Here is a 22014-nt window from a genome sequence, read left to right on the forward strand (position 1 = left end):
TAAAATTCTAAGCATGATAACTAGATTTAAAGTTTTCATGTAAAGAGATAAGTGAAATAAAACCTTATCTGTGGTGTATTTGACTTCATGCCGCGCCCGATATTGGTATGACATCAAAGTACCGGGTGAGCAAATCAGAAGCAAAGCTTTCGTAAAAAAAAACCCCGCTTCGAAAAGCTCTCGCGGTACTATGATGTCATGATGCGACCGGACTGCGCAGCACTGCATGAAGTGAAAAAACATGAGGGCACGACTAAATGTCAACCTGTGATTGGCTGTGATGAAAGAACATACTCCCCCACCGTAGCCAATCAGCGCGCCACCCCAACAAGGTATACTGCCTCGCGATTGGATGCCTGTTCGGCTCTTTAACGCATGTGTGCAGTCGGCAAGCTGACTTTCTCACTTACAGAGAGATCAGCCCGTGTAATCGGACCTCACTGGGTTGTAACTTCCAATCTATCTGATACGCAGGTGAGTAAATATGCCCGTTAGTATTTTAAGCGCTAAGCCGTCAAACTTAATATTGTTAATATTTTCTCAAAAGGAAATAAAGCCCCAACCATACACTCTTAATTGTGTTCTCTAGATGGGTAATACATGTTATTGTTTTGTAAACGATTTTTCTTATATTATGATTTAATTTTGCCACGACTGCTAATAATAGAATGCGGCGCTAGCTTGCTGTGAGCCGCAAGCATGATGAAATCGAACCCTGCGTCACAGCATCACGATCAGCGCTAACACAACGAACGCAATACCTTTCAGATTGCGTCATCTTATCTTTTACTATATTTTGTTTTAAGATGACGCTAAACGACATACTTCACGTATCATACCTACGTACACCTGCTGTGTTCGATTTACTTTTTACATTTAAGATACATTTTCATGGATCCAACCCGGATGTCTGCCCTCCTATTTATAAAGCCCTTCAAACACGCTGCTTTATTCTTCTCTTAAATTTAAATAATAATTGATATATTTGATTAGGTGAGTTTGTGTAGAACATGCATTGACTTTTTTTAATAAAAAAATAACACTTTTGTATAAGAAAAGTTTTTTTTGTCCGCATTCAGTAGTATTAAACATGTATGTAATGATGTTCATAATAATATTGGGTAACACAACAGAAATAAAAAAATGTCAGCTATCCACATAGTCTTCCATTTATATTGTTTAGAATAGAGGTAACTCTGAATCCAGAGATTTCACAGGATAGTCATAACCAGTTTCACTTTCTCTTTTTCTTTGTGTTGTTATTGTAGTGCCATTAGTAAATTTTTCCCACTGTTGTCTCTTCATTTTTGGTTGATTACATCTCTAAGAAACACTTCTGCACTCTGTAATATTTGGATTTGTTGTAAACCATTTCTGAATCGGTGTTCAAGAGAGTGAATCAAATCTTTGCATCCTCTTTATTGTCTGGAAATCCCTTTACTACTTTACTTAAGGCATCTGTGGAAAGCAGAAGTGTGCATTGTTCGTCTCAGTATGTTGGGTTTACCCAAAGGGCATATTTAGCAGTGTCTAGCACTAGGCTGTGTGAGTTTCCTTTCACCTTTTACATGGTTAACAGTTGTTAAAGTTACAAAAAATTTTAGTCTTAAAAAGGGGAAATTTGACCTTTTCCATGTTTAAAGAGTAACTAAACCCTAAACCAACTTTTTTTAGTTAATGATCTGTAAGAATGATGCTTTATTAGTGCTGTTCATTGATTCTAGTAAGTTTTTTGACATAAAGTGTTTCAATACTACAATATATGGTGTAAAAACGTCTGAGTGGTGCCCTCTTCAGGTTGAACGGTGGCTACTGCAGTTGAATTTTCCTATTGGATGTTGAGTCCAAAAAATGACTCGTGACGTAAGCAGATTCAAGCTCACCACGCCCTTGTTACGATCTCACCACACACTTAGTTCGTCCCCTCTATCTCCGTTGGGATCTGCCCACTTTTCTTGCATTTTTCAAATATTGCCAGTGGGCGGAGTCAGGCTCTGACCAGGGGTTTAGTTGCGCTTTAAGTGCTATAATTGTGTTCGCAGTGCTTCTATCAACCTAAAAAAATGTGTAAAAGATCAACCCAGTAACTTAGTTTTGGTAAACCATTCTCTGCGAGTATTAAAAAATACGTAATTGAAATTTGGCTCCCCTTGTGATGTCAGAAGGGGATAATACTGCCCCTTAATCTGCACTATCCAACCACAGCACTGCCATTTAGCGACGAGATCAGCTCAGTTGCTCACACCTATGAAGTGGCAATTATAGCATGCTATAATAAATTATCTATACGTTTTATTTTTAGCTAAAATTTCACATATGTACTCTAGGGACACCAAAGTTTTATTTGACATCTTAAAAAAATCTTGAGTGAAATGTCCCCTTTAATGTTAATGAAATGACACAAAATGCTTGTTGCCCTTTTGGTTAAAATGTTTGTTTGAGGTTGTGTTTTAGCGCACTTTTATTACACATAATTTCTTACGCAAGCAAATTCACTGTGCACAAGGTATGAAACTGGTTAGTGGTTAAGCACCAGCTGTTCAGTTCCCAAGAGAGATCCAGATATCTGCAGCTCCTGATAGATGTGTTTGACAACTGACTCATTCAGTACACACAGTTTTCCAGAGAGATCAAGTTTACCATGTTGACACTTCACAATTTTCCATTTCAGGATCTTAAATTGGTTAAACACTTATTTAAAAAAAATCTGATTATACAGGTGTCGTATTCAGATTTCTAGAAACTGGAATATTGCCTTAATCTAATTATAGAGATTTGTTAATTTACGTGAATGAAACATAATCGTAATCGGTACTTAGTCATATTAATATTACAATATTCTTCTGCATGTAAACGCGGCCATTAATTTTTTTTACCAAAGGTTATACAGCTTTATTGGGGGGGACCTTTGCTTACTCCTTTTGCTTTTATCAAAAGCAGATGGGAGGAAGTTGGGATATCTTGCCAACTAATTTAAAAGATAGCGTTATCGAGAATCAAGTGTTTTTGTACACATTCTGAATGATAGGAGGTTGTTTTCTTCATCTTACTGTTTTTATGCAAGTGAAAACATTGGTGTTACTGTACGTAGATATTGAGGTTATTATTTGTGACCCTGTCTGTGAAATCAAGGCTGAATCAGTCAGTATAAAAGAGATCAAGGTTATTTTTCACAGAATGTTCTTTACACTTAAACCGTAAATCACAAACAATGACTTTAGCTGGGTTTAAAGACTGTCAACATTTGTTATTTGTATTTTTATATTAGAGTGCTATGTAACAATTAAAAAAGCATGATCAAATCTTTACTTAAGGCAATTCTATCTGAATATATTTACCTTTCTCAGGCTAGTACGGTTTTTCACTCAAACAGATCTGTAAGCACATTATGTTTTTGTGTGAATGTTTAAGAATTAAAGTAAATTTAAGACATTTGTGGCACTTGAACAGTGGTTTGGGTTTTCTCTGGCATGTTGTGATCTGTCAATGTTATGTAAGAACTGTGGAGATAACAGAATGGTATTGGACCAAACTAGAGTGAAGTTCATCAAAACGCCTACGTTAATGGAGGCGGAGCGTAGTTTTCTGTAATGTTTCTCAATGTTTACAAGGGAACTGGGTACTTACTCTTTTATTTCTGCTCATAGGTAAGCCATGCCATCTAGTTCAGAGTCCGCACCTGTCTGCCCACATGCTGCCAAGGTCCTCCTGAAGGGTGAGAATGGAGAATCTGTGGTTAATAGTGATGGCAAGCTGAACTGTGAATCTGCCCTAAATGGCAAGGATGGGCATAAGTCTAGTATCAAAGATTCAACCCAAATGACTGAAACACATGGTCATCATATAAAGCAAGTGGATGAAGATCATATTGCGAGTGGAAGTCCTGAGAGGAAATGGATTCGCCCAGATTTGCCCAGTAGATGCACCTGGAAACTCGGCATCCCCAATACAGATTCGCCCCACAACCACTTCCTACCGTAAGCACCATAAATGCCCATAAACATGCTTTCCTAAAAATGTCATTTAGGAGGGAATGTTTTTTATTACCCATTATAGTAGCTGCATTTTTAATTACACTTCAAATTACGCGAAATTGAAATTGTGAATTGAAAATGCGCCCAATAGAAATGGCAATTTTGCATGAACTCCCATATATCGCCAAAAAACAATTCTACGTTCTGATGAGGTGGTTTTTCAGGGAATTTCAAAAAAGTAATTACAAAACTGTAATGGAAACGAATTTTTTTACATTTAAGGGAACAGTATGTAAGAAATTTATATCAATTAATCATAAAATTCATATGTCACTAGACATTAAAGGTGTAGCAGAGGATTTTCGTGAATTTTAGAAAAGAACCGCCGCCTTCACTTTTTAAAAAATGCAATTGCGCAACACTCCTGATTGACAACTAGGAGGACCAATAGTCTTGATGATCCACACGGAAAAAGAAAATCCTCCACGATACCTTTAAGAAGTCATTTTCATTTCAAATACATGTATCACTGACAACAGTGGTCCGGCCAGGATATTGTCATTTAAAAAGTGGAGTTGCAACCCTCCACTGATGTTTATGTTGTCATGTTGTGTATTGGCCACCAGTTGTGTGATTGCAGTACCGGTTTTAGCCACAAGTTTTGTGATTGCAGTACCAGTTTTGGCCACAATACTGTTTCTTTAAAGACCACCTAAAATGCGCAAAATATAACGAGAACAATTCGGGAATCGATTGCTCAGTACGCTTTCGAGTTGCCCTGGCTGTATTTTGCTGTAATCCACGCAGACGACATTTGGTGCCATATGAAGTCGAGCACACCTGTCACCATGGTTTTTGCTAGGGTGCGCTATGCTTCTCAATAAATTACGGTGATATGACGCTACATCCAAAAGCCAGTGGACGCTCTCTTGCAGAAACTCAATATGCACTGCAGACGAAGAACCATACACACGCAGCTCCAGGAAATGGCTTAAGGATATATTTATATTGCTGTTCTTCAAACTTTTAGGTTTTTTCATGATAATAAAAAATATGTATCATGATTATGTTTGAAGAGTGTTGCTTTTTTAAATGCATGTTATAAACGACTCAAACTAACAGTGATTTCGGATCAATAAGGACTTACTGATCAAAAGCCGTACTACATGAAATGGCTGTGAATAATATCGGCTGTGTGATTCAGAATAGTTATCTGCCACGTATTATTAGCGTATATCGGCATTTATCGGTGCACCCCTAGTTTTTGCGAGAAAACAATATTACGCATTAGTCACATAACATCGGTTAATGGAAACACTGTCCTTTCGCAAAAGTTTTTTGTCGACATTTAGAAAGTAATGCTAAAGTTTTGCGCAAATATTTAATGGGAACGCAGCTATGCATAACACAAAAGGAAAAAGGCATAGAGAAGAAAGATAAAATAGGCGACCACAAAACATATAGGTTTATTTAGATGCAGTAAATTGTATAAGTATAGTGACATTTTTTGCAATAGTTTGTTATTTTTACTGGTAATGTTATGGATGGTAAAATAAGAATGTAGACATAAATCCACTGAGTGATCGATATATCTTAGCAGAATTTAAGATGGCAAAATATTGTTATAAAAAAAACTGTTAATTTAAGAAAGCGAAAAAATCCTCTAATTTTATATGAAACATAGGACAAATGTAATAACTGTGCTATGTTATCATTTGCAGATCTACACCCATTAATTAAATGTTAGCTTTGTTTTACACATTTTTTTAGGTTAACTAAACCATAAAGAGAAATGAACTGCATAGTCATGCTGAAGGGCCAGCAACAACAATGCTCTTTGAATTACAATGACTTCTTTGGGAATTAAGTATGTAGAGAAACAAGGGTGTAATTCACCTACAGCCTGCAGAGTCACGATGAATCAATTCGGTTATGGGCTGAACTTGCTGATTGTTACTGTTTACCTTAATGTTTGTATATGTGGGTCATTTTAATGTGCTTTTTTTCTGACAGGACTGAAAACCCCAGTATCCTCCCCAACATTTTAAGTAAAATTGGAGACACCCCTCTGGTCCGCATGAACAAGATTCCCAAAGCGTTCGGCCTTAAGTGTGAGCTCTGTAAGTATCTGTAAGATGAAAGTGTCTGCATACTAATTTTAGCACTCATTTTTCCTAAAGTGCACTGTGAGGAAGTAACTGTGATCGTCTAGGGCAGCCTATAAGCTGCATGTGTGGATGGGTGAGGGGTGCTGTGTTCTTGGGAAGTAGGGGGTTTGGTTATATTGGTATGTGGAATGTAGGTGTTGGGTTTCAGTCTTGAGTCAAGTGAGGACGTGACATTGCAGTTTGACCCTACTGAGTTGCAGTTCATGCATTTGAGTGCATAAGATTGATTTTCGTATATTTAAACAGATGCACTTTCTTAGGCCATGTTTACATTAGAGCATTTGCGTTTTAAAACGGCATTTTAAAATGAAAACGATCCTCGTTTATACTGGCATTTTAAAAAGAATCTTCATCCACACTATATACCACCATAAACGCATGAAACATGACCAATCACGTAACTGGGCATGCGCATAAAAGTGTAAAATAACTTATTACTCTAATAATAGCTTACCTTTGCACGTTTACGCAGCCTAGGGGGTGTGCGATATTGACAAAAATTCATACATGGGTCCTTTGCTGGCAACTATAACAGACACTATTTTTGAACCTATAAAAATGTGTTTGGGAAAGTCTTATACTGTTCTATTTCCCCCCTACAACATATTAATATGATTAATAGGTTAATTTTGATTAAAAGGTCTTTATTATTTAAAAAGAAAGCATTCAAGTGAACAGTACTAAACAGTAGCGAACTTGAAGCAAAAATAAATTTTAGCAAATGCAAACTTCAATCAAACAAAGTAAGAAGTGAAGAATTGCTTTAGACTACCAGAAATGCTTATTGCATTAATTTTTAAAAGTGTGCGAGGTCCGTGCACGTCCTCCGCTAGCAACGCACAAATAGCTAAAAGCGCAAGCGCCTAAACGAGCATTATATTAATGACGTTGAGTTTATTGTTTTTATTAATTTATATTCACAAAACTTATCAACAAAACATCGATTTAAATTAAGAGACAAATTAACTGAAACGAAATTCATTTTAAAGTAGCAAACAAAACTTACATTAAACTGGAAAATAATGTCTGACCCATTACAATTCTCCCTTCATATTGGCCTTTGCTACGCCTATATGGCATTTAAAATTACAGTCTATCTTTCGTAAGCTAACTAAATTTAAACAAAACATAAACACTTATACTGTTCTAGCTCCCCCTACAACATATTAATATGATTAATAGGTTAATTTTAATTTTATAACTAAACAGAAAGGTCTTTATGATTTAAAAAGAAAGCATTCAAGTGAACAGTAAACAGTAGCGAACTTGAAGCAAAAATAAATGTACGCAAATGCAAACTTCAATCAAACATAGTAAGAAGTGAAGTATTGCTTTAGCCTACCAGAAATGCTTATTGCATTAATTTTTAAAAGTGTGCGAGGTCCGTGCACGTCCTCCGCTAGCAACACACAAATAGCTAAAAGCCAAGCGCCTAAACGAGCATTATATTAATGACGTTGAGTTTATTGTTTTTATTAATTTATATTCACAAAACTTATCAACAAAACATCGATTAAAATTAAGAGACAAATTAACTGAAACGAAATTCATTTTAAAGAAGCAAACAAAACTTACATTAAACTGGAAAATAATGTCTGACCCATTACAATTCTCCCTTCATATTGGCCTTTGCAACGCCTATATGGCGCTTAAATTACAGTCTATCTTTCGTAAGCTAACTAAATTTAAACAAAACATAAACACATTAAACCCAACAATACTCAAACATTAATATAAAACAGACATCTAAAAGGATACATGTTAAAACAATCCGATATAGCGTTTATAATAGCTGGTTGGTAGATGTTTACTATTTTTAGCAAAACCTCCGTTGCAAACCAATATTTACATGAATAAAATAATTTTTACTTTGAAAATGATGCGCTGTCACGTTAACATCAGCTGTTCGTTTACATAAGACTCCGTCTACGTTCATTTACACTCAGAGCAACGTCTGAGTTCTCAAACTAAAACAGGGTCTTCAGCGTTTGCGAACGAATCCGTTTATGAGGGTCGAAAACGGTGATGTAGTGTAGATGAAAGGCGTAAACGTAGCAAAAGTAACGCGTTTTAAAGCATAAACGCATTAATGTAAACATAGCCTTAGTTACTACCATTCAAACCAGAGATTTATATGTTTGGTGGGAGAATGATCCTCTGGGTAACCTGGGTAAAGTTTCTGTCCTACACCCCAACTGTGCTTATATAGAACTGAAATGGGGTGTCAGAGTAGGCATACTTCATGATTTCAAGCAGTTGCCAAATTATGTTTTTAGAGCTCAAACATTTTATTAGGAATGAGTCAAGGAAAGGAAGTGAAAATGTCTAGTTTATACATGCTTTTGACTACAAAAAGGCTAGTTAGTACTCTGTGCCCCAAGGCCCCTCCCCCAAATGCATTGAGGAAAGTATGGGGTTCTGCTGGGGCCCTTTGTGTGACCACGGCCTCTTTAAAATCGCCCTTATCTTTCCCCCATTACAACACCTCAGTTTGTGTTGACTAATATAGACTTACAGATTGGTTTCATATTTGCTTTAGTGAAAGGTGACTGAGTTTAGTTTAATAGGCCAAAAGTGTCGCATGCCTGTGGTTAAGCTTCTCTTTGGTTTAATAAGCATTGTTTAATAGAGTCATTGTGTTAAGCCTTTTCATATGAAACGCTTTAATTGGCTTTATAATGGTCATTCTATATGTCTAGTAATTTCATGTGAAACAGATTAATCTTTGGCCAGCTGATTTTAAGAGGCTGATTCATTTAATCAGAAGTATATTTGACATTTGTGTGTTTTTGTGTGTGTGGGGGGGATGGAGTGACTTGTATAATAAAATGGGTACCTATGGATTACTTGGTGTGATGTATAATGACAGCCATCTGGTTTATCACAGAATTAACCCCAACACTGTGATCAGGACGTTCTGTATCACCCTAAAGGAGTTTATTTGCAACCACAACTGGGTGGCTGTTATCTCGCTTATAACACGGCTACTTGCCACAAAAAAACATGTGGACACTAAATATTGGCTGTTGAATTATTTGAAAATAATGCACACCTGAGGTGGTAATGCACAGTCAATTATTCAGCTTATACCACGGTTACCACAAACATTGCTCTGGTGGTTATTTTAAGACATTTGACAGGACAGGTGTGTGTTTTACAGAAACATAATCGGCACCAGTGGAAAATTTCTGAACTAATCAGAATAAAGCATTCAACAGCCTTGTGGTATAACTGGGAATAACAAACACTGAAATGTTGGCACTGGCCGATAAGAGCAAGTCAAAATAAGAAATTAGTTAATATTCCAGTCAAATTGATTGCTACGAGTATTCAGTATGTCACATTTGCGACACACCGAATGGCTATGAGCTACGTACAGATGCATTTGATAGACATTCGCAGCACCCAATAAACAGCAAAGGGAACCAATCACAGAACGGGGAGGGGGCAGCAAGACGATGACGACGTCTATGCGACACCAATTGGCTATGAGCTACGTACAGACGCATTTGATAGACATTCGTAGCGCCCAATAAACGCCTCTGGGCATTCGTAAACCACGCCTTAAATACGAGAAAATGAATTTTGAACAGCAATTCTCTATGAGACTGGTCTGGTGTTAGCCAGGCTAGTTATCTGTAGTATTTTACATAGTTGTTGTTGTTGTTTTATTACCTGTTACAGACCTCTGTCTGGTAATTTTCCTTTATTGGTACATAAAATGTATCTGTCCATTTTGTATCTGTCCATTCTCTGTTTTCTGATATTGTTGTGTTATGGTCACATGACTTGTAGATTAAAAATTCTTCGTCTTTTATGGTTTTATGGATTTTTCCAAGTGGTTGATAAAAGGGCAACATTATGTTGACCCAAGGACAACATTTTAATCAACCAATCAGATTTCAGAAATAAGTTTAGTTTTTTTTTTAAGTTTAAGCTTAAAACCAGGATTAGCTGTTTTAGACCATTTTTTACTTATCATTGTCCTCTGATTTTAGGGTTCGGGTGTGGTTGGGGTTTGGGGTGGGTTTAGTTTTTTTATAAAAATGTTGTCCTTGGGTCAACACAATATGTTGCCCAGAGGAAATCTCTCACTCTGCAAAAAATCAGGTTGACCATGTTTTATTTAGATTTTATTTTTAAATGATTTATTTAGATTTTCCGATTTAATTTTAATATCTTTTTTCATCAACCCACAACCCCCCTGCAATTCCCCCAATTTGGAAAAATCTGGTGTGATAGATTTGTCTCCTTGGCTCCATTAGCATAAATAGCAATAGTACTTTCACCAAAATATTGAATAGTTTTGTAAATTTAATATCAACTACTTCTGTTTGTAATTTCAGTGGCTAAATGTGAGTTCTTCAATGCTGGTGGAAGTGTAAAGGACCGAATCAGTCTGCGTATGATAGAGGATGCTGAGCGTGATGGTATTCTGAAACCTGGAGACACCATCATTGAGCCCACATCAGGAAACACAGGTGTGTATGTTCACCATGAGCTGCCTTGTACATTTTAATCTCAAAATATTGACCTACTTGTTGTATAATTATAATGCTAAGAGGCCACACCTTGAGTAATTCAGGTATTGGAATACTGAAGAACCAGTTAAACCATCTAGGCACACCCTGGCACATCTCTACCACTCAGACTACATTTACACGTGGGCGGCTATTTTAACGGACATTTTAATCTCTCCGGTTTAAAAATAACTTTGTGCACACAAGTCAGTTTTCAGAAAGTGTTTATTGACACGTACCCGTGTATATATATGCTGTCAAGAGCATGCCAAACCTGTAGGTGGCGTTGTAATGAGAAGCTCAAGCCCACGTGAGCCAATCAGAGTTCCGAAAACGGCAACAAATCCTTCTTGTTCCTCTTTTTCTCTTGTGCATACTGTGACGTTGGCTGACTAAACATCTGTTTGTCTCAGTATACACGCAACCGTGTAACCAAAGATTTTCAAAATCTCAACACTTCAGAGGCTAGTTCTTTGTTTGCGAAGGGTGCAAATGTCTCAAACTGCAAACTGCTTATATATTGGCCAAATCATGTTTTACCTTTTAAACTAAATAATTTTTACACCTTGTGAATGAAAACATTGGATGCCTCAATCATAAATCAATACAAACCTGTGTTTGTGTTGGTCAGGTATTGGTCTTGCCCTGGCCGCTGCAGTCAAAGGTTATCGTTGCATCATTGTCATGCCCGAGAAAATGAGTATGGAAAAGGTGAGTGCATACATTTTTGAGTTTTATGAGAAGTAAAAGTTTTCTATGACTGTATATAGTCGGTTACTTTTATGTACCATGCAACCAGGTGGACGTCCTTCGTGCTCTTGGTGCAGAGATTGTTCGAACCCCTACCTCAGCTCGCTTTGATTCCCCCGAGTCTCATGTGGGTGTGGCTTGGCGTTTGAAGAATGAGATTGCAAACGCTCACATTCTGGACCAGTATCGCAATCCCAGCAACCCTCTGGCTCACTATGACACAACTGCAGAGGAGATTCTGCAGCAGTGCGACGGTAACAAAAACAATTGTGTAGCATCAGTGACTGGATTAGTTACTTTCTCCTGACTGCTTCATCACATCTTGATGCCATGTCTTGTGTCTGCCATCTGTAGGTAAAATAGACATGCTGGTGGCTGGAGCTGGCACTGGTGGCACCATCACTGGCATCGCTCGCAAGCTGAAGGAGAAATGCCCTAATATCAAGGTGATTTGACCTTTGAGCAAAGTCGACTATGTTGTTGAGTACCAAAACATTCAAGCCTGTGGTTCATGTATGTTCAACTGCAACTATTTCAGTCATTCAAGACTGTAGTAGGCATGCTCAGTCTTGTTAGATCCTATATCTTTGTCATTACTCCTAAAGTTCTCGTAAACAAAACTATTTCTTCTAAGAAATTTCTTGTGCCTCAGATTGTAGCTGTTGATCCTGAAGGCTCAATCCTAGCTGAGCCAGAAGAACTGAATAAGACTGATAAAACTCAGTATGAGGTGGAAGGCATTGGATATGACTTCATTCCCACTGTTCTCGACAGATCCGTAAGTGTGTGTATACAGTACGCAATAGGCCATGATGAAGTCGAAATGACTGTTTGATATTTACTGATGCCACTTGACCCTTACCTTAAAGCCATACTCCAGTCAAATATCAAAATTACCCATCTTTTAGACAAACCCTTTTGAAGTTATTTTAGTAAATGTCTGTGCTTTTCCAAGCTTATAATGGGAGAAAACAGGGAACCATGTCTGACTTTGAAGCTCAAAAAAGTGCATTCATCCTTCACAGAAGTAATCCACAAGGCTATAAGGGGTTAATAAAGGTATTTTGCGGGTAATCAATTGAAGATTGTAAGAAAAACAATTATATTTTAAACTCTATAAACTATAATAACTAGTTTTATCTTGGAGTCACTTTTGGAATCTTTAGTCATCTTGGATTCACACGATTCACGAGAGTCAATCCACCGTGTGGATTACTTCTGTGAAGGATGAATGCACTTTTGGGGTGGTTTGAAGTAGGGCTGGGCCGATACAACTTTTTCATGTCTGATACCGATGTCGATACCACAACCTTGAGTATCTGTCGATACCGATACCGATCCAATACCATCTCTATCGCCCTTTTAATCAATTAAAGGTGCAATGTGTAAATTTTAGCGGCATCTAGTGGCAAGGTTGCGAATTGCAACCAAAGGCTCAGTCCACTGCTCACCTCTTGCTTTTGAAACACATATAGAAGCTACGGTAGCTGCCACCGGACAAACATGTCATTGCCAGAGACAACTTAGTAAAAAAGTTTGTCCATTAAGGGTTTCTGTTGAAACATGGCGGCACAAAATGGCGACTTCCATGTAAGGGGACCCTCTGTGTATGTAGATAAAAACGTCTTATTCTAAGGTAATAAACACATAACGGTACATTATGAAAGGTCTTTATACACCCCTGATAATATAGTTTTGTATATTATTTTGCATTTCTGTCAATAAATTCTTCTAAAAATTACACACTACACCTTTAAGCTGCAAATAACACATTTGTTAGCCATGCAAAAAGCTTAAACGGAGCTACAGAACTCAAACATTTTACTGTGCAACAAATGACTTTTACAAATTCAAGACTCAATGAAAGATTGTGCAATACTGCTGCTTCATTTTTATTCAAACGTTTCAAACAGACTAGTAGCAACATTTTTAGCACAAAAATTCAAAATAAAATGGACAATTAAAAGTGCAACTTTGTGCAAATTCAAGTCGTGCTTTGCCCCAAGTTGCCATGACAAGGTCCGTGTTGGTATTAGATCGGATTGTACTCCCCGGCTTATTCGATATTGATCCGTCCATTTTTGTCAATATCGGACTAATATCAATACTGAATATCGTATCGGCCCGGCTTATTCGATATTTAATTCGGCCATTTTCGCCAATATCGGACTCATATCGATACCGAATATCGTATCGGCCCACCCCTAGTTTAAAGGGATGGTTCACCTTAAAATTAAAATTCTGTCATAATTTACTCATCCTCATGTTGTTCTAAACCTGTATGAATTTCTTTTATTTTGATGAACACAAAAAAAGATATTTTGAGAAATTATGGTAAACACACAGCATATAGTGACCATTGACTTTCATAGTAGGAAAAAATATTTTGGAAGTGTTGTGATAAATGATAAAGAAAATATTTTGATAAATGATTGTAAGCTCACAGTTGACGGTACCCATTAAATACCACCATATTGTTTTATTCCTACTATGGAAGTCAATGGTCACTATCGGCTGTGTATTTACCATCATTTATCAAAATATATTCTTTTGTGTTCATCAGAAAAAAAAGAAATTCATACAGGTTTAGAACAACATGAGGATGAGTAAATGAGGACAGAATTTTCATTTTAAAGTCAGAAGTTGTTCCTGATCCCCGTTTTCTACCATTATAAAGCTTGGAAGAGCAAGGACATTTACCAAAATAACTCCAATTGTGTTCGTCTGAAAGATGATTGGCATGTATTTCTCGTATTGCTTGAGGATGTGTAAATCATGGGGTAATTTTGATATTTGACTAGATCATCCCTTTAAAAACATTACTGATCAATCCTGCTTTAGCAGTAGTTTTAGTTTTGTATAATAAAAAAGCTGCAAACTTATCGTATCTGAATTGACTTTCTTAGGTTGTCGATAGCTGGTACAAATCCACCGACGAAGAGTCGTTCGCCATGTCTCGTATGCTCATCAAAGATGAAGGTCTCTTGTGTGGTATGTGACTCTTGATATATTTCTCACTTATAATATGTGTTTTTTTTTGTGTGAAGCTAAGCTTATTATTTATTTTAGGTGGGAGTTCAGGCACAGCCATGGCTGCAGCCGTGCATGTGGCTAAAGAGCTGAAGGAAGGCCAGCGCTGCGTGGTGATCCTCCCCGACTCTATTCGCAACTACATGTGCGTTTTCCCAGCAGTCTAATGTGCATAGCTGTGGTGTGAATGTGTGCATTGTGTTTTCTGCTGGATTAGGCAATAACCGTGCTATTGTGATGTTTTAGTCTTAAACCTACCCGGTCAGAATGTTTGGAATTGCAGACTACACGGTTTGTGGACTTGTAACTTCCCATGCTACCAGTGGTGTAGTGCAGGGTATACGCAGGTATACGGAGTATACCCACCTCTTTATTTGATGGCAGGGGGTATACCCGCTTCTACTGGGGGCATACATTAAGAGTATACCCACTTCTACTGGGGGCATAAATTAAGAGAATACCCACTTCTCCAAACACCACTACACCACTGCATGCTACTATGCATGTTTAAAGTGGTTAAACTACAATCAGTCTGTTTTTTTAATTATCTGCACTATAAGCTATTAGAGTGGCTGTATTTCTTTAATTATATAAAACTCTGATGCATTTTTGAGAAGCAGTCACACTATACTTTCAGCATGTGAAATCTATAGAGATGCCTGCAAATATTTTCAGTGTTTCATCCATCTTGGGTTTCCTGATAAAGGTCACATGTTTTTACATAATACAAATTTACCAGTCAGAGGTGACCAAACTGGAAGGTGTCAAATTGCAAAACACTTTTGAATGAGCTTGTGTTTCCAGTCTCAAGCATTTGCATGCATATGTATATAGGTCAATGAGATGAAAAGTGTAGTGTGAACCTTTAATTTGCTATAAAATGCATTATAAAGGAATTTGATGAAAACTATATATTTTTAAACTGGCAACATGAACCAGTCGAACAAACCCTAAAGAATTATTCTTCACATTTCCATTATGAACATAATAGGTTTACAGTGCAGTGAGCATGGTATGCAAATATTCTCAATGCGTAAAGTGACCTAATGGCATGAATTGTGAATTATATTTACCCAAAGGTGCCCAAACTGTTTTATTTTGACAGTAACCAAACAACTGTATACTGTATTCATTATTAGATATTGCTAGAATAGTATTCTGTAAATACTGTTCAGGCGTACCCTAAGGGTTTGTTAACGGATCCCTAAACTTTCCCTTAAAAACCACTTTGGTTCTCCCCAGGTCTAAATTTCTAAGTGACAAATGGATGTGTGAAAAGGGCTTCCTGAGAGAGGAGGATCTTGTTGTCAACAAGCCATGGTGAGCATGTACACACATAAACATACACATGTGAGGAAAGCACGCTTGCTATTTACAAGCAAATATAATCTGATGTCCAAGTCTATTATTACTCTAGTATGTGACAGATACGCTTTTAAATATAGAGGCATGTTGAATGTGGTAAGCGGAGGTTTGTGCCAAATTTCTTTCAAACATATCAAAAACTTATGAGGAGTGTTATCTTTAAAGCAAAAATTTGGCACAGTTACTGTATACATTTATGTTTCAACTGATTTATGTCAGAATCAGGTTAAGGGGTAGGGTGTAATGTCTTTATTATTATTATTATGAAAACTATTACAACTGTGTCCTGAATAATACAGTTTAAAGCAAACTTTCACTGTCTTCCCACTTTAAACCGTCTCCCTGCCCCCATCTTTTTTGGTAGGTGGTGGAACCTGACACTTCAGGAATTGCGACTCTCCGCCCCACTAACTGTGCTTTCGTCAGTGTCTATTAAGAAGACCATTCAGATCCTGAAAGTAAAGGCTTTTGACCAAGCTCCTGTGGTGGATGAAGCCGGGCAGGTTATTCAACAAATCCAGAATTTGACCGGTTTCAAGCCTAATGACTTTGTAATGGAAGTAAATGGTGCTTCTGATTTGAAGCCCTAGAAGGTCCATCCACAGAAGTAGTCTATGTGACTCCAAGGGGTTAATAAAGGCCATCTGAGGGCAATTGAGCATATGAGATTAAGTGGCGTTGTGACACTGTGTATTTATATATCCTGACTGACGTGTTGTTTAGCTGTCTGCACTTCCATGTTTGTCACTACGCCACTACGTCTCATACAGGAAAGTACAGGATGGAGAGGGGGTATGGGAATGGGATTCGAACTCCGGAAGTGCGTCTTAACCTTATATTGGAGCACTGTCCTCTATACCATTGGCTCTGACAGAAAGATTGGACATTTTCTAATATAACTCAGATTGTGTTAGTATGAGAAATGATAATCATATAAATTGAGGATGGCTTGAGGGTAAGTAAATAATGGGGTCATTTAAATTTTTGGGCGAACTGTCCTTTTAATATAACGTTTCAGTTATAATCCTACAGACAATTATATTTTTACGGTTATTGTTGCTAATTTACATATTATAAAAATGTGCTCAATAGAGCTATGAAATTAACTACAGATAGTAGTTACAAACCTACAGATAGCTGTTGGTATATTTACTTATTTTCTAATTTACTAATTTTCTTTAAATTTAAGTTTAGAATCTAGAATATCTTTAGATGTTTAATCCCTTAGATATTATTGTTGCCCCGGAAATGTTAATTCTATTTCAGTATGTGTTCTTGCATTTGAACTGCTTGGTTATTAAGTTAATATATCCTGATCATTGACTCAGAAATGTTATAACAGATGGTTAACTGAAGCCTGGTGTCTGGTTTTCACTCTGTAGGCAGATTCTGGGTATGGTCACATTGGGGAACATGCTCTCTTCTGTTCTGGCTGGTAAGGTCAGCCCATCTGATCCTATCAGTAGAGTCCTTTACAAACAATTTAAACAGGTGAGCACAAAACATTTCTGTCCATAATAATACAGCAGAGAAACAAGGAAAACAATGTTGTTTTCTGGCTCTAAGTTATGGTTAACATTTTATTGTTTATCAGATTCCTGACTCGTGCTTGGTAGTAGTTATATAATGCACGGCAGGATTAAGATCTCTGTAATGTTAATGAATGGTGTTCAATAAACCGTGTTTACAAAAGTAATCAGATCCCTTAATAGTCGACTTGTGTCTTTCCTGTTAGGTGCGCCTAACTGATAACCTGGGCAAACTCTCTCGCATTCTTGAGACGGATCATTTCGCTCTTGTTGTTCATGAACAGATTCAGTGTAAGTATAGTTGACTTGTCTCTTTGTTATACAGTACTGTGCAAAAGTCTTAGGCCACCATCACCAGCTTTGTTGTTTTAGCAAAGTTTTAAGGTCCATCCATATTTATTTTATTAGATACAAACAGAAAATACAGGAAATATGTACGCAAAATTAAAAACAAAACATTTTCAGAAGTAAATGTCTTTCTTCCGGCATCAGTCAGTATTTAGCTTGACCTCTCTTGGCATGAAACACATCTTGAGCTTTTTTGAGGAGACTGAAGTCTTGAAGTCATTCGATTATAAAAAATAGGATTTAATTTCATTTAGGTTTAAGAGATTTTCTGCTATTGTTCAAGTGGAAGGGGAGTTTACCCTAAATTCTTGACACTTCAGCTTATACTTTTATACAGTTTTTAATACTACATACACATTTTTACTGTATTTTCTGGTTGTATTCTAATAAAGAGACTTTGATTTTTGACTTGATAAGGCCTTATCAATATGAATTTCTTGTAAGTTTTTTGAATTTTTATTAATGTTTTCTATGTCTATTTTCATTGTTATTTATATTTTTTGCATGTCCTGTAAAAAGTATAGATGATAAATGGGCAGTTTCCCGTACAGGGTTTAGATTAATCCACGACTAAGCCTTATTTATATTATGACATTTAAGTAGTTTTTACAAACATATCTTACAGAAAACAATACTGGTGTGCATTTTGAGGTAAAACAATGGCACTAATAAATATGTTATGTCAGTGCCAGATGTTTTTTTCAATTTTGGCAGGGACTATTTAAACCCCCTCTGGGAAACCATCCCAATAGGTTTTAAATGAACTTGCCACCTTAGTTATCTGCAAGAGCATGAAGATAAAACTTGCTAAATGCACATTTTAAAATGTAAAATAAGCTTATAGGTTATGTTTTTGACTTGATTTCCAATGCAAAATCTGTGTTCTGACGAAAAACAGTTCAAATTGGGGTATTAAATATTAAGTGTCATATTACATAGAAAGTATCTACACTATCGAAACAAAATGGTACAAAACCCGTCACTGGGGCAGTACCCATTAAAAAGCTCCTAATAAGTACCATTTAGGTAGATATAAACATTTGGTACCAATACGTACCCTTTGAGGTACTAATATGCAGGGTTTCCATGGGTCCTTGAAATCCTTTTGTGAATTTGGGGGGGAAAATTCAAGCACTGGGAAGTAATTGAAAATATACTTACATAGATACAGGTCATTGAAAGTGCTTGAATCTATTTTATGCAAGGAAAAAAATCCATATTATTCCCTGTGTAGTGTAGGATAATATCATAAAATTCTAGACATTTTAAGCACACCTGCTAAACTGTTCGCTTCAAATGCTTATATCTTCTGTCTGTAAATGTTGATTCATACCAAAATGCTTTTTTTGCATAGTTGTGTTTGACACATGAAAACGTCTTGGGTTACGTATGTAACTGTTGTTCCCTGAGAAGGGAACGAGACGCTGCGTCTCCCTTGCCATACTTCCTGCGTCCATGTAACGCCGTCTTTGGCAATATTTCAGATAGTGATATACTTCCTGGCTCTTGTGTCACCCTGTCTTTGTATTTCAAATTCAACCAATGGTGAGGCTTAACGACACATTCAGACGCACTTACTCCTGGGGGCGTCCCCAAAGTGTCACCGCAGTGACACAGCGCGAGTTCCCTCAAAAGGGAACTGTAACAATGTATCTTAAAAGGTAATACAATGTAACCATGCTCTTACTTGAAATGTGTCCCCACATTTAATCCTTGAATTTGAGGGTATTGGACCTGGAAAGTCCTTGAAAGGTCCTTAAATTTGAAGTTAACTAAGGGGTGGGAACCCTGAATATGAGCTCCAAGTTGTACCTGTACTTTTTGAAAGGGTACTGCAACAGTGACAGTTTTGTACTTTTTCTTCTGAGAGTGTACCAGATAAGACAAAAGTCTTTACGTAATGCACAGGACACAGGAACAGAAGTCTTATTCATCTAATGGAGCACTAAGCCCTGACATAGGACACTTGTTTTCATCCCTTTCTGGCAAAAACATTCTGTATCTGTTCAAGGTCATTACACCTTAATCCTCTGCCAAGTGCTATGGCACAATAGTGAACTTTGCCTTTGGAGCATAATGTTACCCAACGTTACAATGTGGTCAAAATGTTTATTTCTGTACTGTTTGGTTGCCAGTTTCTGCATATCAAAAGATTTACGAAATGCTTTTCATGATTTTACCAAGCCTTTAGATACTCTTGGATGCATCCTTGTACAACAAAGCTTTTTTGAATCAAAATAGCCAATTTGTTAACATTGTTTAATTTTATTACATAAACAATGGACAATAATTTTATAGCATTAAATTACCTTAATTGTTCACGAATTGACAGTGAGAATGCTAAATTTAAATGAACATTAACCTAAATTAATAAATCCTTTAAACAATGAATTATTGTTAGTGGTGTTCAATGCTTTAAACTGTTGTGAACCAGTTTATGGTAAAATGTTACCAAAATGGCATGCAGAAACTGTGCATTAAAATGCATGGCATTGCATGTTGTCATTGCAGTGGATGCTGTCAGCTGTCTGAACTGCAGTACCTATGTTGCAGACATGGGCGATGGATCCTCCACGATGAGGCAGATGGTGTTTGGGGTCGTCACAGCCATTGATCTGCTAAACTTTGTGGCTATTCGTGAGAGGAGAGAAAGATCGATGTCTGAATGTTCCCTGTCAGAAGACCAGTGAATGACCAACGCACATATATCTTATATATAAGGGTCGCTTTTAGCAAGACAGAAAGATCAATGCTACTTATTTTAATTTAGTTCTTTGCAATCAGTTGAGTTTACATTGTTATCTGACATTTGTTCTCTCTTGCTGGGTTTCATTCTTTGGTCTAAGTTTACATTTGAGTTTATGACGCGTCATTGAACCGCTATTTTCTGATTCAATGTACTTAAATTTTATCCAAGTGTATGTATTAAAGCAATAAATGTTATGCATTTCAATTTTTCCAAAACTGCTTGCGGTATTATAGTTCAGGGTTTGTTTAGTTGATGTCTAAAACTGTGTCGCCACCTGGTGGCAACAGTAGTTTATAGACAGGAGAATCCATCATATTCTGGTCTTGGTACATTTATTTCTTTAGTAAATTGGAAGTTTTGTAGACCTGGTGGATATAATTGGTAATGGTTTGACAAACCAAATGACACCCGGTTGGGGTGATGTGGTATTTTTCTTGTATTGAAACAAGATAGTATGAAACAGGGTGAAAGTAAAAAGGTGCTTTTGCAGCTGCCACAGTGCAAGGCTTTAAACAGACCATTCTGTTACACAAAATATTGTTTTTTGTTGGTGTTTTTCTGTTCTGATCTTGTAAGTCCTTTGAATCCTTGTAAGTCAGCTAAGAAATTCCATGTTAAAGTAAAAGACATTGATTGTGTATATATGAATTAATGTGAATTAATGAATGTGAGTGATGCTATCATATATACTGTTTGAGTGCATGCTGCTGGATGTCTCTTTATCAGAATGTTTGTCTATTCATTGTCAGTTGATTTGCCTTTTTTTAATGAAAAAAGTCTGACTGCTGTAATTATTAGATAAAAAATAAAGGCTGTATTTCCTAAAGTCGTTGTAATTCTCTTGATTGACACCAGAGGCCAGCAGAGTAAAGCTATGATTTTTATGAACTTCCACAGAGGCTGAATTCCCCTTAAAATGTTTATATTTAACTTCATTTACTTTTGAAAGTGTCAGCATTACAGCTTGCCTAAATGGATGGACCCTGGATAGATGGCAACTCTTCAAAATATAATGTGTTGGTCCATGGTTGGGTAAATATTGGACAGATCCAACTGTTGCGTTGTAAATAAACCAATGCTGGGTTGGGTAACAACAACAACCACTCTAACAATGCTGGGTTGGTTGTTTAAACCCATAGTTGGGTAACAACAATCCAGTGGGTTATTTTTAACCCAACAGCTGGCTTTGTCCATATTTAATCCAACTACACAAAAAAATTCTTGTTGCACTTAAATGTTTTAAGTTTAATCAATTTGATCAATGCCAATTAATTTGAACTTTCTTGACTAGTTAGGTGTTGGTATTTAAATTATAAAGTAAAAAAAACTTAATTCAAAGTTGAAGGTTGAAATGAATTGTAAATTTGATTTAAGTTGATTAAACTTAAAAATTTTGGTTCAGGGTTTTTTTATAGTGAAACAACCAAAAAGGTTTTTAGAGTGCAGCACAGGTTTATTTATAAGCCAAGAGTTGGGTCTGACCAATATTTACTACAGGAAAAACAACACAATTATGTATTATAGGGTTACACCATCGTTTTCAATATTTTACTGTGTTCTTACCTCAACTTAGATTAATTA

The 22014-nt window shown here is 36.7% G+C and overlaps 1 protein-coding gene across 2 annotated transcripts; it reads left to right on the top strand.

Moving 5' to 3' along the window:
* The first annotated feature begins 315 nt into the window (after positions 1-315).
* On the top strand, positions 316-21259 carry cbsb (cystathionine beta-synthase b). 2 transcript variants are annotated; one of them, XM_073854982.1, is made up of 15 exons: positions 316-474; positions 3648-3977; positions 5988-6094; positions 10489-10623; positions 11294-11373; positions 11462-11666; positions 11767-11858; positions 12065-12190; positions 14319-14403; positions 14482-14587; positions 15685-15762; positions 16172-16310; positions 17194-17298; positions 17543-17627; positions 20196-21259. In XM_073854982.1, exons 2-15 carry the CDS (start codon positions 3655-3657, stop codon positions 20372-20374), a joined length of 1845 nt encoding a protein of 614 aa, XP_073711083.1. In that variant the 5' UTR covers positions 316-474; positions 3648-3654; the 3' UTR covers positions 20375-21259. The 2 variants fall into 2 exon arrangements, with proteins under 2 accessions (XP_073711083.1, XP_073711084.1); XM_073854983.1 differs by having other exon boundaries at positions 20238-21259.
* Positions 21260-22014: the final 755 nt, after the last annotated feature.

Source organism: Misgurnus anguillicaudatus, chromosome 17 (assembly GCF_027580225.2).
Source record: "Misgurnus anguillicaudatus chromosome 17, ASM2758022v2, whole genome shotgun sequence".
NCBI lineage: Eukaryota > Metazoa > Chordata > Actinopteri > Cypriniformes > Cobitidae > Misgurnus > Misgurnus anguillicaudatus.